The 19,067-nt window shown below is 36.5% G+C and overlaps 1 protein-coding gene across 1 annotated transcript; it reads left to right on the top strand.

The window, feature by feature from the left end:
- The first annotated feature begins 51 nt into the window (after nt 1–51).
- On the top strand, nt 52–18,743 carry LOC108911584 (serine/threonine-protein kinase Tor). The gene is made up of 18 exons (XM_018716560.1): nt 52–382; nt 431–648; nt 698–906; nt 960–1,495; nt 3,331–4,325; nt 7,526–7,868; nt 7,926–8,242; nt 8,517–8,899; nt 8,951–9,410; nt 9,547–9,875; nt 11,740–12,018; nt 12,099–12,651; nt 15,774–16,006; nt 16,098–16,373; nt 16,426–16,863; nt 16,961–17,120; nt 17,178–17,393; nt 17,447–18,743. The coding sequence occupies exons 1-18, from the start codon at nt 160–162 to the stop codon at nt 18,584–18,586; spliced, it is 7,308 nt and encodes a 2,435-aa protein (XP_018572076.1). The 5' UTR covers nt 52–159; the 3' UTR covers nt 18,587–18,743.
- The last annotated feature ends 324 nt before the right edge of the window (nt 18,744–19,067 follow it).

The raw sequence follows: 19,067 nt of genomic DNA, 5'->3' as shown, positions 1-19,067 counted from the left end.
TTACTGTCAGCTGTCGGTAAAAAAATAAAATAAACATTAGTGTTATGTGCATTAGTGTCATAAAAGCAGAATCAGAGAAGTATATTTTTGATTCGTTTTAAATTATTTTTTAGTACATGATGTAAATTGTCATTGAAGTTTTCTATAAGTATATACAACATGTCCTCAGCAATTTTGCAGCAGTTTGTAACGAACTTAAAATCGCGTCATGAATCTGTACGGCACAAGACGGCCCAAGAGCTATCGCTTTATGTTAAGAGTGAGCTAAGAGAAGCAACTCCCGATGAAATCAACACTTTCCTCGAAGAATTCAATCACCACATCTTTGAAATGGTTTCTAGTAATGATGTCAATGAGAAAAAAGGAGGCATACTGGCTATCTGTAAGTAAGACATTTAACAGTTATAATATCTAATACAGATTGTTTCAGTATGCTTAATTGGTACCGATGTTGGTAACATGACTAACAGAATAAGCCGGTTCGCTAATTACCTAAGAAATTTGCTGCCCTCAAGCGATGTCGGTGTAATGGAACTTGTCGCTAAAGCTATGGGTCATTTGGCTGTGGTTTCTGGTTCTAAAGCATCAGAATATGTAGAGTTTGAAGTTAAACGTGCTTTTGAATGGCTACAAAAAGAGCAGGCAGATGTAAGCATCTCGTTAACTTAAATTTAATATTTAAGTATTTTATTTTCAGGGAAAAAGACATGCTGCAGTTTTAGTACTAAAAGAGTTGGCAATTACAATGCCAACATACTTCTATCAACAAGTCTCCCAATTTTTTGACTTAATTTTTTTGGCGATACAAGACCCCAAAGTTGCCATACGTGAAGGTGCCATAGAAGCTTTAAGAGCAGCACTTGTTGTTACTGCTCAAAGAGAGATCGTTAAACAACGAGCCGCATGGTAAATTCTATCACTTTTTTTAAGATAGGGATAAAAAATATTATAAATTTTAGGTATAAGCAATGTTACGAAGAATCAGGAAAGCTTCTTCTTGCCGACCGAGGAGAGAGAGTAAAGGACGAACGTGTACATGCCTCTCTGTTGATTTTAAATGAATTACTGAGATTAGCAAATGCTTCATGGGAGCGCAAATACACAGCCCTATTAGAGAATACAGATCCGAAAAGGTCCTCGGATTGCGATAGCTTCAGCTTCAATCGACCACTTTTCATGTACACAAATCCCACAAAGAAAGCGTCCAACTACCAAGTTTTGTCAGCGTTATCCTCTGAGAAACACGTTATAATAGAGTCTTTCACTTGCCGCCACTTAGTTACTGAAAAATTTGAATATATTTGCCTGGATGTGTTGCAACAGAAATTTTCCAGATATAGTTACGTTCAGCAGACTTTGCTCACTGTTTTACCCAGGCTGGCTGCTTTCGACAAGAAATGCTTTGTGGAGAAGCACCTTCCTGGTGCCATGAACCATTTATTTAATATTTTGAGGGGCAGGGAGAAGGACAGAACTACCGCTTTTATAACTATAGGTAGAGGTCTTTTAATATCTCTTGAGCCGCGAAATGCGCGAAAGGCGTGGCGTATCCCCATAATTCTTCTAATAAGCAAGTTGTGAAAACATTGACTCAGATGTGCATAATTACAAGTAGACATGAACTAAGGCGCTCGGGCATCAATAAAGTCAACTGGCGAACGTTCGTTATATATATTTTTATAGTTTAAATTAAAATAATAAAGAATATGGCATTTTATTATGATATTTGTAATCGGAACAAAGGCTTGTTTACGCTAGAGCTCGAGAGAGACTGTGAATAATAGGTGTAATGTTTTTAGGACGTAGAATAATTTAGGCGACGGTTGGAATTATGTTTCTGCGCATATGAAGGTCACAGCTCATAAGATTTTAAAACATCTCTAAGTTTAACTGAAATCTACAGATGTACAAAGTTATTTTTTTATTATTAATGGGTAAACCCTTTTTATACTAAATATAAACGTGAAAATACAAGGCTGCTGTACAATTAACTAGAAACGAGAATGAGGCGATGAGAAGTAAGTCAAAATTTAACTTTTCATTAACGTTACACCTCATTTACTATAATATGTGTCTGAAAAAGTATAAAGACGAAATATTAAAAGCGGTTTGGTTTCTACTTGCAGATCACCTTCAAACAGAAGGTACATATTTGTGTTAGGTACTGCATTGTTTAAAGGTACTGTTATAGTATTAAATCTTTGTTTAAAAGTTATAGTTGTTATAATATGGTTTCTTTAAATACAGTCGTTGCAATTAAAAAAAAGGAGGACAATTTGCACATTAGATTTGTGAGCTCACCAAGATTTTTCAGAACATCCTCCATGGCGGTTTGCAGCAGGATTTGCACATTTTTTGATTTAATTTATTTTATTTATTTTATTTATTTAATGTATTCTTCAGATTACAATGATATGACATCAATATAGTTTGTGTGTTTATTTTCACCGAAATATCAAATTATTCGCCTTTATTAAGAGTGCTTTGAAAACAAATTACTTCAAAAGAAATTTTGACAGCTTTGTTGAAATTTTATTGACAATATCAAATTTCAGATATTTAAAAATACATTTTTCACTTGAACAGGAGTGGGATATGTTTCAAACTTATTGATCAGTCAATTTGAAGAATACATGGGTTTGTTTCACATAAAAATTACATTTTTAATTATCCGAACTTAGAAATAGTTTATCTTGTGTCAAAATTATGTTTAAAGTAATTAAGATGTTTTGTTTTCCAAGCACTCTTTGTAAAAGTGAACAATATTTCATCAAAACAAAAGCAAACCCTTCATATGACACATTATCGTAATCGGGAAAATGAGCTGATATAAATTGAAAGTATAATATGACACCCAGAAGGGAAAAAAATTACTTATTGTTTGTCTCTCCTGGAAATGACACAGTTAATACATCTACATATTTTAACTTTTAAAAGTCCACATCTTTCCACTCCCGATTAAAAAAAAATCAAAATGATCAGTTTTCTGTCAATAACGTCAAAACCAAAAAGATGTTAAATTTCCCTTCAGGCAGCTATTTGACACTAAATTTGCAACAAACCTCGTACCTCTTATGATCACTGAGATCCTGCAAGTATTGGTCAAAAAGTGAGCACCCTGTACATATGAGAGTGAAAATTGATAATTTTCTATATTTTCTCATGTACTGTATGTTCCGATTGTGTAGAAAAAATAATTAATAAATAATCATCTACATATTTCTCAGAATTTTTACAATAAACCAACATTTTGACAGAATGTCTGCCTTCTTCAATATTAAAACGTGAAAAGCAAATATTAAAATTTAAAAAAATCATAATTTTTTTTAGGATTGATTGCTGTAGCCATAGAAGAAGACATAGACCCCTACGTTGATAAGGTCATGGAACTAGTAAAGATGGCTCTGCCTAGAGGGGACACTATAGGCAAAAAGCGTCCTATCATAGACTCTTGCGTCTTCAAGTGTGTCACCTTCCTCGGCTTGGCGCTTAAAACTCACGACAAAATGGACATTCCCAACATCCTGGAACAAATGCTAGCGACTGGCCTAACGCCATCTTTAACGATATGTCTTAGAGAGTTAGCTAAACGTGTACCAGCCCACAAAGACAAAATCAGTTTAGGCCTGCTTAGGATGCTGTCGCACATCCTACTAAACAAACCCCTGGTTCACCCCGGCATGCCTAGGCACCTGAGCGGCAACATCATGTCTCTGAGTAGCTCCGAAGCTCACGACACTCAAATTATCGTGCTGGCGTTGCACACTCTGGGTACGTTTGATTTCGAGGGTCAGAGATTGTTGCCATTCGTGCAGCGATGCGCCAAGCATTTCCTCATACACGAGCAGATGGAAATAAGGTTAGAAGCTGTTAAAACGACTTGCAGATTGCTCCGACAAGCTATCAGAAGTACGACGAAAAATCCGTCGGAAACCGTTACCAAAACGGTCGCCTCGGTCCTGCACAGGTTATTAGGCGTAGGACTGACAGACACGGAAGCTAGCGTGAGACGAGGAGTTCTGGTTTCCCTAGACCCAACTTTCGACCATCATTTAGCTCAGGCGGAGTCCCTGGGGGCGCTTTTCATCGCCTTGCAGGATGAAGTCTTTGAAATAAGGGAGGTAGCCCTGTTTACGATCGGTAGGTTGAGCTGTATGAATCCCGCATTCGTCATGCCCAGTCTTAGGAAGGTTTTGGTGCAGTTATTGACCGAACTGGAGCATTCCGGGACCGGCAGGAATAAGGAGCAGGGGGCCAAGATGCTGGACCATCTAGTAGTCAGCGCTCCTAGGCTGATAAGACCTTACATGGAACCTATTTTAAAGGTAAGGATATGAAAAATGTTATTTCAGTGTGCCCAGTGTCATTTTGTTTATGAAATATTTGGTTATTTTTTTTATGAGCCGTGTTTTGTTTACCTCAGATCTCAGTTAATTTCACGTGGTTGATCAAGCGACATTCAGAATAACAGATTAGCTGACATCTCGAATACCTGATATCATCGAGGGGTCCATTTTTTTTTCCTAATTTTGTAATCAGATCTGTAAAGACAGATATTACCTTAATATGAAATACTACATTCATATCAATATTTTTTAACTAATAATATTGTAGGAAATAACTACTTTGCAAATTAAGCCTTGTAGACCATGAAAATGACCATTTCATTCATAATTCTTCGGTCACGCTGATTTTTTGTGAGCAGATAGTAAAAACAGTGTAGAATGATATGTGCCATATCCGCACCCTGAAAAAGGCGGGAGACATTGTTTAAAAGTTGATCAAACATGCCTTTTAGTAGAAAATCGCGTTTTTTGACTGTAACTTTTTTTGTGACGGTTCTATAGAGAAATGGTAAACTACTTTTTTTGTTCGTCTTTAAAAAATCTACAAAACGACGTCTCGAGCGTCAAGAAATATCAATCTGGTCAAAAGTTACTTGCAAAAAACCGCCAATTATGCCATTTTAAATAAACAATAATAAATCGCGATGTTATCTCAGAGGCTTCTTCGGATAACACTCAATCATTCCTCACTACAGACAAATACTTTATGCGAAAGCCGGAATCCGTAAGTGGATTATTTTGCGAGTTATGGCCTTATAAACAAATTAACTAATTAATGATCTATGCAAATCTGAGCGCGATGTAATATTTTAACATAATTATGTAGAAATTTGTTATATTACTATCTAGACAAAAATAGATTCCTCTCGTCGTATAGTATTAAATTAAAAAGAGATTATTCTATCTTTCATACTTCCTGAGAAAAGTACGACTAATGTTGCGCTGTCGTCACGCTAGACAGAAACGCAATCGACTAGCTTCCCCACCACACCGCCGCTCGGCGCTTAATGGAAAATCGAACGCTCGGCTGAGTTTCGAAAATTGTTTTATGTGACTTCTCTCTTGCCCGTACAATAAATATTACTGTACTGAAAGCACTCCGGCTGCTGATTATGTGCATATTTTTTTTTTCGCTCCGCACTTTTTTCAACAATAGACCGTTATCTTTGAAAGCCCATAACTCCACTGTTTATTAACGAATCGTGGCGAACCTTTTTTCAAATTGAAGTTTTTTTATGCTCTTTTAGTACATGTAATAAAATACTAAAAAAAATTAAAAATTAAGGGCGTATTTAATTTTACAACAAAGGAAATTTTTTTAATAATTTCCCTTCGCTATAAAAATGGAACAATGGAACTCGAGAGCTTTTTGTTAAATCTACCAATAAAAAAATTGGCCCGACTTCGGGTGGATCGATATTTTTTGACACTCGAGACGTCGTTTTGTATATCATTTAAAGACGAACAAAAAAGTATTTTACCATTTCTCTGTAGAACCATCAGAAACAAAGTTACGGTCGAAAAACGCGAATTTCTACTAAAACTGCATGTTTGATCAACTTTTAAACAATGTCACCCACTTTTTTAGCGTGCAGATACGGTACATATTATTCTACACTATTTTTACTATCTGCTCATAAAAAATCAACCTGATCGAAGAATTATGCATGCATACCCCTATATTTCCTGGTCTATTGGCCAGCATTGGATTACAATGTCATAGTCAGATCATTTATCTAAAATTGTGCCTAGTTATTTGTTATTTCTAGTCCCAAAATTTTTAGTTAGGAAGTGATGTTAGTTTTATCATTTATTTCATGTCTTATGTATGAAATGAAAAAAAAAAAAAAATATTTTTACAACTGAAAAGTTTCACTTCTGGTTGTTTTTTGTTCATTTTATTTAATTATTTGTTTTATTTCATAATACATAATATGCGATAAAATACCACTTTTTTCACTACTGAAAGAAATTTTTGTAGCACTGCTGCAATAGAACTTTGAGACGCACAGTTGCCCTGAGAAAAAAACATATAAAAAATGGAAGATACAATCAAATAAACAAAAATAACAATTATAAAGATATTTTGGTGGAAAAAAAATTAACAAAAGTTATAAGGAACATTTTATCAGAAAAAAAAAAACAAAAACCGTGAAACTGTCACATCTCATATTTAATTCATCTCGTGCACTGTTGGAGCCATCGAATTTTGCTACTTAAATAAAGTCAATAAATAGCATAATTACTTTTTTCATGTTTCATTGAAATTCTTAGTATGATACAGATGTAGAGTACAGGTAGCTCCCCTTTTGTAAAAGTAGAATATTTTCAGATTTGCCATTTTGAATGTGAAATATACAGGGTGTTACAAAAAAGTGGGTCACGTCATTAACCACAGATTCTTTTATCAACAATTATTGGATTTTCTTTATTCCATATTTCATTCAGGCACCTCTTTTGCCACAAAGATTTTTATTAATAACTTTTCTTTAATATTTAATTGAAACTTTGCATAAACTTGCATCTCATACTGGTACTCTTTTAATTTTAGTTTGAAATTGAAACATTTTTTACAAGAGTGAAAAAAGTACAAAAAAGAAACACTTGGTCCAAAAAAACTATACATTTGAATTATAGGTATATGCAAGAAAGTATAAAGGCAATGAATACTACAATCCTCAATCCCTCCGTTCGTGTATCGATTTTTTTTATCAAAATTACACAGAAAATGTATAAAGTTTCAATTTAATCTTAAAAATAACAGTTGTTAATAGAAACCTTTTTTTAATTACAAGATTGACACCACCTTGAAAAAAGAGCACCTAAATAAAGAATGGCATAACAAAAGTCCTAATATTTCCACTCAAATAACCTGCGGTTAACACAAATTCGGTTGCTTTGATTGTTTTTTAGATCTATATGAAACAAGTGTTTCTGTAATTGTTAAATGTAAATTAATTCTATTGAAACTTTATTGTTTATCGTCTATTGAGTTTCAATTTTCCTAAATACAACATGCACGCCTCTGTCTAAAGATGAATCTGTTGCACTCAAGTAGTATTTTTAGAAATACATTATTATTTTAAAAAAATACTGCTGTAATGATTTTCTTTGTATATTTTCTTGAGTTTAATTATTTGAAATTTATATTTACACTCACGACACTGTTAATTTTCTAGGTATTAGTTCCGAAATTAAAAGAACCTGAACCCAATCCCGGAGTTGTTTTATCGGTACTCCTTACCATTGGCGATTTAGCTGAAGTAACTGGCGGCGATTCCGAGTTGCAACAGTGGATGCAGGAACTAATGACTATTTTATTGGAAATCCTCGGTGACGCGTCATCACCAGAAAAAAGAGGTGCTGCTTTATGCACCCTCGCCCAACTGGTAGGAGCTACGGGACATGTTATTAGACCCTACACTCAATACCCCATGTTGCTGGACGTACTAATTAACTTTTTGAAGACCGAACAACAGCCTTATATCAGAAAGGAAACTATTAGGGTACTCGGACTGCTCGGTAAGACATTTACTGATTTTTAAACAAAAAATTCTCATGTTTTGTATGGTTTTGTAGGTGCGTTGGATCCTTACAAACACAAAATGCATCGGGGCCAGATCGATAACCAACCGGAGGCTCCCGCTCTGATAGCCATCAGTGACAAAATTGCTAACGCTGGAGAGAACGAGAACGATTTCAGTGTGAGCCCAAGCGAGATGCTCGTGAGCATGAGCTCTAGTACCCTGGAGGAATATTATCTGGCGATGGCGATAGCCACGCTCATGAAAATCATAAGGGACCCTACCTTGTCTCAGCATCACACCATGGTGGTGCAGGCCGTCACATTTACCTTCAAGAGTTTGGGTATTAAGTGCGTTCCTTATATCTCTCAGGTGAGTTTTGAAGTTTTTTGAGAAAATGGTACTTTACAGGACGAACGTGCATGCAGGTTTCCGGATGACGCCAAAGGCGGAGCTCTAAAAAACATGAACTGTCTAAATTCACTATCTAAGTAAAACATTTTTTGTGCTGCTGCCAATAATTTGACAGTAATGAGACTACAGAATATTTATAGGTCATAAATTTTTATCAAAAACATTTTATAAAACACATTTCTTATTGTTTCTCTGTTAAATCCAATTGATTTAAAGCTAACGTTACATTCAGGTGCTTCCGAGTTTGTTAAATGTCGTTCGAACCGCCGACGAGAAATTCCGAGAATATCTCTTCCAACAGCTCGGACAGCTGATCGCCATCGTTAAACAGCACATACGCAACTATCTAGACGACATTTGTAAGCTTATAAAGGAATTCTGGACACCTAACAGCACCATACAAAGCACCATAATTCTCCTTTTGGAACATATCGCGGTTGCGTTGGGAGCAGAGTTCAAAGTGTACCTACCCCGGTTGATACCTCAAATATTGAGGGTTTTGAATCACGACACTTCCAAGGACAAACGTCACACGATGGCGCTTCTAGAAGCTATGTACAAGTTCGGGAATAACTTGGAGGATTATATGCATTTAATTCTTCCTCCGATCGTCAGGTAAATAATTGTTTAAATGACGAATAATTTTTTGTTAACTAAATTTTGTAGGTTATTCGACGCGGCGGATTGCCCTCTTGCCGTTTCCAAGCAAGCCTTGGAGACCATCGATCAACTAGCCGAAATTCTGGATTTCTCTGATTTCATATCCCGAATCATTCACCCCTTGGTACGCACCATAGACAATTCTCCCGATTTACGTCCGGCGGCTATGGAATGTCTCTGTTCGTTAGTAATGCAATTGGGTCGCAAATTTTGTATATTCGTACCAATGGTACAAAAAGTCCTGAATAAACACAAAATTCAGAATAGGAAATGGGACATTTTAGTGTCTAAGATTCAGGCCGACAGTACGATGGCGGACGAGAGCGATTTGTCCATGCCAAGGAAGAATCGGATGAAAAATAGGGGGGATCCGGGGCTTCCCAGTGATTCTACCATAAGTCAAAGATTGAAAGTGTCGGAGAAAAACCTGCAACAGGCCTGGACACCTAACAGAAGGGTTTCAAAGGTAAGAAATTAACGGAAAATTGTACAGGGTGTTGTGTTTAAAACTTGTCAACCTGATACCTCGACATATCTAGGTTCTGTAAACAAATTATGTTTGTAATTGTTACAATTTTTTTTATTACAAAATTTCTCTGTAGGACGATTGGCTGGAATGGTTGCGCCGCCTAAGCCTCGAACTATTAAAACAGTCCCCGATCCCTGCGTTACGCTCGTGTCTGCCTCTGGCTCAGACATACTCGCAACTGCCGAGGGATCTGTTTAATGCTGCCTTTGTTAGTTGTTGGACGGAACTCAAAGAACCCATGCAGAAAGAGCTGATGCAGTGCTTGGAACAGGCGCTTACAGTCCCAGACGTTCCAGAGATCACGCAGACTATTTTGAACTTGGCGGAGTTCATGGAGCACTGTGATAAGGGGCCCTTGCCTTTGGACACCCATCTGCTGGGGGAACATGCGATGCATTGCAGGTAGATTTTCTTACTTTTCTAATACTTCATGCCATTTATTTTGTCATATCACAGACCAGTGTCACACGTCATTGGCACCAAGATTCACAAACTAAACACAGTGCTTTAAGAAAATAAACACTTTATTAAAAACTTTATATGATAAAAGTATTAATTTTTTGAAATTTTTTATTATTCGGCGTTTTGTTCGCATTGACATAAAAAAATATTTGGTGAATTTAAAAGAACTTGTCACAAAGTCATACAAAAGCAACATGTTTTTACAAAATTATTTTCTGTTGTACTTTTGCTCTCGACAACTCCATTAGTTTCATGCAGTTGTTTTAAAAAGGTAACAGACAACAGTGATAAAAGCACTGATATATTCTCAATTCGGGAACTCCCCAGTGACGGCGTAGACAAGAGTTTAAATGAGTTTAAGAAACAAATTATAACTACCAGACCGATCGAAATAACTCATTTAGAGGTAAAAAAAAAAGAAAATTGTTATCTGGACTTTTATAAGTGGAAATGGTAAAAGGGTTTATAATAACGAAAAATAAATAAATACGTGAGCAGGGGTGGCGGAGGGTTGATCCAATACAAAAGTTGTAGATCATGCAAAAATCTGTAACTTTTGTAGAGGTCACTTTTTAAGATAACCTCAAAATTTCCGAGAAAAATGTGAAAAACAGGCTTTTTTCTTATTTTTCGTTTTTTTGAATAGTGAATAAATAAAATAAATAATAATTTTTTTCTGTAGGATCGATTAGTGCACTTATTTTTTTTTAAAATTTTGATGAATTCATAGATATACAGTGTGGCCAAGATAAGCATGGGATAGCATTAGGATCTAGGAAACGATAAGAGATACGGGGTGGCTCAGATTAGAAAAAAGTTGTTTTTTTATACCTAACAATATGCCGTTTAGAAAATTTTAAAATTCCGGGTATTGCCAGAGATATCGGGGACAAAACTCGAAATTTTGCAAAAATTGTTTAATTTTTTTCTGGCTTTATTTGAAAACGAATTTTAAAATAAATTGCATATTTACAAAGCCACTTTTTTTGCTCTATCCAATGGTTTCAACATTTTTGCAATCCGACGTTTTGTCTTCAAGGGGCCATCATCAGGTTAATTTTTTTAAATACGTCGCTGCTATTTTTATGACAAAATCTAGTCATTTTTAATTCTGAATTAGATGATATTACTATTGTTATCGCTTGATGATATTACTCTGTACGATGATGTTTCTAAGTAGAATTTTTCTTTGAAAAAAAAATTTTTCAGACCGGAAAAAACGAATATCTTGGAAACTTCTTGATTTTCTTATCTAAAAAAATTTATGGTTATTTAAGACACAGAAAGGTATACTTTCACCAAGTTTCATCAAGATTAAATTATTTTAGAGGAAATCAGAAATAAAAAATGAAAAATAAGAAAAAAACCTGCTTTTCACATTTTTCTCGGAAATTTTGAGGTTATCTTAAAAAGTGACTTGTATAAAGGTTGTAGATTTTTGCATGATCTACAACTTTTGTTTTGGATACTTTTGACGTCAACTTTCGCCAGAAATCCCAATGATACAATTTTTTACAACTTTTCAACCCCCCAAATCAACCCTCCACCACCCCTGCACACATTTATTTTTTTTTATTTTTATTATAAGCCCTTTTACCAATTCCACTTATAAAAGTTCGGGTAATAATTTTTTTTCTGCAAGTGTAATTTGGTTGGACTTACACTATTCACTTGATTTTTAAAAAATAATAATTTCATATTAGCACTCGGGGAATACATACCATTACCTCTAAAATGTATCACTACTTTCAGTTACACCCTATATATTATCGATAGTATTGATTATACAAGAAACGTGTTTCAGGGCATATGCTAAAGCTCTGCACTACAAAGAAGAGGAGTTTCAACATGGGGGAGCCCACAAGGACAGCGTGGTCGAGGCACTTATTTCAATCAACAATAAACTGCAACAAAAAGAAGCGGCAGAGGGGTTACTCCAGTACGTAATGAGGTTAGGTGGTGAAGTGCAAGTAAAGATGAGATGGTACGAGAAGCTTCACAACTGGGACAAAGCTCTTGGACTATACCAGGAGAAACTCGAAAAGGAATCGTTTGATCAGGACGCTTGTCTCGGTCAGATGAGGTTAGATTATTATTTCAGTTATTATTTTTAAAAAAATATAAATTCTTGTGACTTTCACTTATTTATCAAACATTTTTCAGGTGTTTAGAGGCGTTAGGCGAATGGGCAGGTCTGCACAAAGTGGTGGAGAGCAAGTGCCAGCTCCTCTCTGAAGACAACCGCCAGAAGGCCTGCCGTTTGGCCGCCGCTGCCTCGTTTGGCCTCCACAACTGGGAGTCTATGGAGAAATACGTCAACGTCTTACCCCAAGACTCCCAGGACGGGGCGTTTTACCGAGCCATCTTGGCGATACACAAGGAGCAATACAAGGTGGCGCACGACTACATTTACAAAACGAGGGAGATCCTTGACACCGAACTGACTGCCATGGCGGGAGAGAGTTACCAGAGGGCGTACGGGGCCATGGTGCAGGTTCAGATCCTCAGCGAGTTGGAAGAGGTTATGCAGTACAAGTTGGTGCCGGAAAGGAGGCATACATTGAAGGCCATGTGGTGGCAGAGGTTGCAAGCTGGGCAACGGTTGGTGGAGGATTGGCAGAAGATAATCCAAGTGCACTCGTTGGTGTTGGAACCTCACGAAGACGTTCACACGTGGCTGAAGTACGCCGCGCTTTGCAGGAAGAGCGGTTCAATGGTGAGTGCAAATTTTTTACATCACATTTCTTTTGATCAAAATTTATTTTCATCTTTGTATATATTAAGAAAAATAGAAAATGAGAGTGATTTCTTGATATGTTATTGACGACAATGAGTTTATTAACAATGAATTAAAGCAGAAATATGGGAAATTTTAATCGATTCAATTCTTACATATTTTTTTATAAATTGTGACAGAAACCAAGAAAATAAGATTACAAATTTCTGTAGTAATCGATATGAATTTTATATGTGATACACGATTTATCTTGAGACAAAAAAATATCTCGATTGGACTCTTATTTCGAAAAAATGGCCATAAAAAAAACAAGAATCTTGAGACAATGGAGTACCTTGTTGGGATCGCTTTTTTTTAAAAAATGTTTCATACAAAAGTTGTAGTGTGAAAGGGGGATCGTGAAATGACCTTGACATTGACTTCAAGGTTGTTTGAAGATCAAATTCAAAAAGTTTTACAATAAGATATGAACTTAACCTCAAGAACAAGATCCAATATGAAGGTAATTTTAAGGTCGAAAAACTGTATACTGTATACTACTTTTAGAAATCTGAATAAATTCTTGATTTCACAGAAAACAGGTACCCCAAAGGAAATAAAAAATTACTACGTCAATGTCGTTATTTTGCCATCTTGAATTTTGCAAAATTGACCTCGGATCCATGATCAGCGACCCCGAAAACCTCTATATACCAAATTTAGCACGAATGGGTTATTTTTTGAAAATTTGGTCGGCCATCTTGGATCTGCTATCTTGAATTTTGCAAAATTGACCTCGCTTCCGTGATCAGCGACCCCGAAAACCACCGTATACCAAATTTGGCGCGAATCTGTTATTTTTTAAAAATTCGTGATATCTGACTTGTTTTTTTTGAGGTTGACCTCTAAGTGACCTTGTAGGCTTAAGCGAACCCGATATTCGTATTCAGTGACCTCAAAAACCTATGTACCTACTGTTTCACATTTAGCTAATGGGTTTTTCACAATTTGACCTTGAGATGACCTTGAATCTGACATGATGGAGGTTAGCTGACCTTGGATTTGTAATCAGCGCCCCCAAATACCCTAGTTTACCATAATCAAGTATGGTGATACAGCTTGTGCGAAATAACATATCTTTCATATATCCAAACTCTTGTCGACTGCCAGACCTTCAAGGAGGCTTTTGCCCATGAGAACTTTTTATCAGAAGGTCAAATACTATCGAAAAAAATTGGTTGCAACCAACTTCCCGTTCTTTTAATTTCTGAGGTGAAAAAGGTGGGCCCCATTTAAAATTTTTATTTTGATCTTCAAACGACCTTAAGGTCAAGGTCATGTGAAGATAGCATTTTCACCCTACAACTTTTGTATGAAACATTTCTTTAAAAAAAGAAAAAAGTGATCCCAACAAGGTGCTATTTTTCAAGATTTTTTTGGTTTTTTATGGCCAAAATATGGATTAAATTGAAAACATAATAACAAAAAGTTTTTTAAATTTTTTAATCGAAATCCGTGGTAAAAAATGTGTTTCCATTAAACAAAATCAACTTCTGGTCTAGACCAGAAGTCATAATATGGACCTTTCAAGGGTCCCCTCAGTGCCCTACAACTTTGTCTGAAACTTTTTTCGAAATAATCGAGCCCAACCGAGATATTATTTTGTCTCAAGATATGTATCTCTCCTGGTATTATAATAACAGAGTCTTTTTGGACTGAAAAATGACCGTCATTATTTAATTAAAATACTTTCTAGTAGTTTAAAAGAAATCTGTACTGCCCCTCGATTCTAACCTGGTTCAATTTTGTGGTTTTCAAAAGGAATCTAGTTAGCATAATTTTTCTAAAATTTCACTAAACAGTAAAATTGGAAAAAAAACTAGTCTTTCCTGGATTGGATTTCATGACTTCCAAATTTAAAGAAGTTTGTCAATGGATCTTCTCAGTTCTTTATAACGGATCACGCCAGGAAACTTTTTTTATATTGACACATTCCAATGTCCAACTCATCAGAGACGTAAACAATATTTTGAATCCTCAAATTAAGTTCTTCCACAATAAAACTTAAATTGTTCACAATAGATGGAAATGGACAACAAAAATGTTCCGACATGTCTGCAAAATGCACCTGGCTATGAAATTCGTTTCACGTTGTCATTGACATTATTTTTCTCCATCATGAAAAGTGTATCGATATATTGGGGGAAGCCATTTTCAAACCATTTTATAAAATCAAAATAATTTTATCTAAACGTATCATCTTTACAAATTACTAATTTGTACCAAAACAGACAAGGCTATGCAAAAAAAGTCAAGACATTTCTAATCAAAATATGTTGAACATAGAATGAAGCAATTAACCCTCAAAGCTCACACTAACTGCCATTTCTCAGGTAGCAGCTGCCGAGGGTTCCCCCCACCACAATAATTTCTTCTATAGCCCAAACAGTTGAGCCGTACCACAGCTGGCCTCAGTCTGTTATTGTCAGACAAACTAGAGAGTGAAAAGTCCGATCAGTGCAAATTAGCACTAGTGTGACTTTAGTGCGGGCAAAATGTGGCTGAATTTATATCAAATCATCTAGAAATAAACTGAATTGAGATGCAAATTTCCAATTTTTTTCACCTCATTTTACGTGTCGTATAAACTAGAACATTGTTTATCTAGTTATTGTTAATAATTTTTCATTTTTTAAATTAGTATTATTATACAAAAGACTGCAAAATAAACTTCAATTTACCGAAAAGGAGCCAAAAATCAGAACTTCTAAAATTGCCTATATTCGGGAAAAATCGATAATATAATTTTTTCAATATGGGGTATTTTTTTCTTAAAAATGTAGACTGAACTTCAAAATCTTTTTTTTATTTTTTCTCTAGCCGTTATTTATAAAAAATACGAATTTAAAAAAAAAGTTATTTTACGAATATGTTTTTTTTCAATCCTTTTTTTATTAACAAATAAATTTTTTTCAAAACTAATTCTCGGAAAATTTTACCCCAATTTTGTTATATGTACGTTATCACTATTCGCACTAGTATGACCTTTAAGGTGGCCCACCCCAAGTGTAACCTTTGAGGGTTAACAATAATTTTTATTTGTCAATTTTCCATTATTGCAGAGGCTGTCCCACAAAACATTAGTAAAACTTCTTGGATACGACCCCGAAGAAAACCCACACCTAGCCCTGCCTCATACCTGTCCTCAGGTTACTTTCGCTTATACAAAACATTTGTGGGCCGTGGATCAAAAGCACAGAGCGTACCAGCAACTGGAACATTTCCTTAACGACTACACGCAATATACTCCGGATGTGGATATCAGCCAAGAAGACAGGCAAAGGCTTCTCGCAAGGTAATAGAATACTTTTGTTCATCAAAATTTGCTTTTCCTTGTCCTTAAGACGTTTTTTTAAACTTTATAACTCTTCCTTAAATACCTATAGGTGTTACTTGAAACTGGGTGCTTGGCAAGAAAACCTTAAAGGTGTGACGGAGAGTTCTATCCCGTCCATCCTCAATTACTATAACCAGGCTACCGAGTACGATCCGGACTGGTACAAAGCCTGGCACTCGTGGGCATACATGAACTTCGATACAGTCCTTTTCTACAAAAATAAAGAAGAGACGGAAAAGGCCAAGAACGAGAAAAACGCGCTGAATCAGGAACGTGTAGTTGACGTTAACAAACACACGGTAGCGGCCATCAAAGGATTTTTTAAGTACGTTTCAACAATGTACAGCTTTAAGTGTTAATTTTTATTTGTTTCGCAGGTCAATCTACTTGTCCAAAGGCAGCTCGCTGCAGGACACGCTCCGCTTGCTCACGCTGTGGTTCGACTACGGCGTTACACACGAAGTATCGGACGCGATAGGAGAAGGAATCTGCCTCGTAGAGAAGAACACTTGGTTGCAGGTGATTCCCCAACTTATAGCGAGGATCGACACGAACCGACTTATAGTCTCCAAACTCATCAACCGTCTATTGGTCGATATCGGCAAGACCCACCCGCAGGCACTGGTGTATCCGTTAACGGTAGCCACGAAAAGCAATTCCGCTATAAGGAGGAGCGCCGCCAACAAGATACTTAAAAATATGAGCGAGCATTCCCCCACGTTGGTCCAGCAGGCACTTATGGCCTCGGAGGAACTCATCAGGGTCGCCATTTTGTGGCACGAGATTTGGCACGAAGGGTTAGAAGAAGCGTCGAGGTATGTATTTGTTTTTGCTAATAATCAGGAGTGGGATATTCACACATTTTTTTGGAACATTTTATTTTCACAATGGTTATTTGATTTATATTTAAAGATTGTACTTTGGAGAGAGAAACGTAGAAGGAATGTTGCGTATTCTCGAACCCCTTCACATTATGCTCCAAAGGGGACCACAGACTTTGAAGGAAACCAGTTTTACGCAAGCTTATGGAAGAGACTTGAATGAGGCACACGAGTGGTGCCAAAGATACAGGGTGAGTTTCGATTGTATCTAGAAAAGACAAGGATATGCATTTTTCCTTTTGTTTTAGATTTCTGGTAACATCCGTGACTTAAACCAAGCTTGGGATCTTTACTATCACGTGTTTAGAAGAATTACGAGACAACTACCTCAACTAACCTCCCTCGAGCTACAGTATGTCTCGCCGAACCTTCTCGTATGCCAAGATCTTGAACTTGCCGTGCCAGGTAGCTACGCGCCCGGCCAACCTATAGTAAAAATAGCGTACTTCCACAGATCCCTAGAGGTACGTCTTTTATATCTAAATAAACGATTTTCTTAATTTTATGTTCTCGGCAGGTTATCACATCCAAACAACGCCCGAGAAAGTTAACGATAAGGGGTAGCAACGGCAAAGATTACATGTTCCTGTTAAAAGGACACGAAGACTTGAGACAGGACGAGAGGGTGATGCAACTCTTCGGTTTAGTCAACACGTTGCTGTTGAAAGACCCCGACACATTCCGCAGGAATTTAACCATTCAGCGTTACGCCGTAATACCCCTCAGCACAAATTCCGGCCTGATCGGATGGGTACCGCATTGCGACACCTTGCATACTCTCATAAGAGATTACAGAGACAAAAAGAAGATTTTATTGAACATAGAGCACAGACTAATGCTACGAATGGCCGCGGATTACGATCATTTGACCGTTTTGCAGAAAGTCGAGGTATTCGAGCACGCTTTGGAGCACACCAACGGCGACGACCTAGCACGGCTTTTATGGCTGAAAAGCCCGTCCTCCGAGGTGTGGTTCGATAGGAGAACCAATTATACCCGTTCTCTGGCTGTGATGTCAATCGTGGGCTATATCTTAGGTTTAGGCGATCGCCACCCGAGTAATTTAATGTTAGACAGGCTGAGCGGGAAAATCTTACACATAGACTTCGGCGACTGTTTTGAAGTAGCAATGACGAGAGAGAAATTCCCTGAAAAAATCCCCTTCAGGCTTACTAGGATGCTGATAAACGCCATGGAGGTGACTGGAATCGACGGAACCTACCGAAAGACCTGCGAATCTGTGATGTCCGTTCTGCACCGTAATAAAGACAGCGTGATGGCTGTTTTGGAGGCTTTCGTATACGATCCGTTACTTAATTGGAGACTGACAGACACCGGCGCTAGAAATAAGTCTACTACTGGAGAAATCGAATCTTTCTCGTTGGGAACGTCCCAAGATCACGATTTAACTGAATCGCTGAGTGTAACATTTAATAAGAAGAGTTTGTTGACTGATATACCCGATACTTCGCAACCAGAGGCTTCGAGTAAGAAATCAGTTTCTATTATCAACCGAGTGCGAGATAAACTGACAGGAAATGATTTTAACGTGGACGAAACTCTGACGGTTGAGAAGCAAGTCGATTTGTTGATCCAACAGGCTACGAGTAATGAGAATTTATGCCAGTGTTACATTGGTTGGTGTCCATTTTGGTGAAGAAACGCTGTTATCTTTATTTTTTTAATATGACCACTGAGTTTATTATAAGTGTAAATTTATTTTTTGATTAGATATGTACTGGTATTATATACCATTGTTTTGTATTCACAGAGTACCTTTGTCTTGCTACATAGTTTGTAAATAAATACAAGTAACTGGGCGCTTTTATTATATATCCTAATTATTTTCAATTTGGCCGATAACAAAAAAAAAAAATTTGAATAATTTGGCACAAATGCACTAAGTGACTAGTGTTGAAAGCATTCTTAGAAAACCATTATGTGAGCACGCTTTTGGGAACACAAAATAAAAACGTTTACGAATTTTTTCAAATTCAGCCATAGACTGCACAATATTGCTTTTGAGTGACAAAAACAATCTTGAAATCAAAATATGGCACACTTTTCATTGATAAACGTAATTATTTGAAACACTACAAAATGATATAGGTATGTATGTTTAAATATCTTTTAACTTA

This window comes from Anoplophora glabripennis, unplaced genomic scaffold (genome assembly GCF_000390285.2).
Source record: "Anoplophora glabripennis isolate ALB-LARVAE unplaced genomic scaffold, Agla_2.0 scaffold525, whole genome shotgun sequence".
Lineage (NCBI taxonomy): Eukaryota > Metazoa > Arthropoda > Insecta > Coleoptera > Cerambycidae > Anoplophora > Anoplophora glabripennis.
The sequence above is the reverse complement of the archived record's forward strand: the minus strand, read 5'-3'. Positions and strand labels throughout refer to the sequence as shown.

Coding starts and splice junctions, on each gene's coding strand:
- LOC108911584 (XM_018716560.1), top strand. CDS start 160: ATGTCCTCAGCAATTTTGCAGCAGTTTGTAACGAACTTAAAATCGCGT. Junction 12,019..12,098: donor GCTTGTCTCGGTCAGATGAG/GTTAGATTATTA, acceptor AACATTTTTCAG/GTGTTTAGAGGCGTTAGGCG. Junction 17,394..17,446: donor ACTTCCACAGATCCCTAGAG/GTACGTCTTTTA, acceptor TGTTCTCGGCAG/GTTATCACATCCAAACAACG.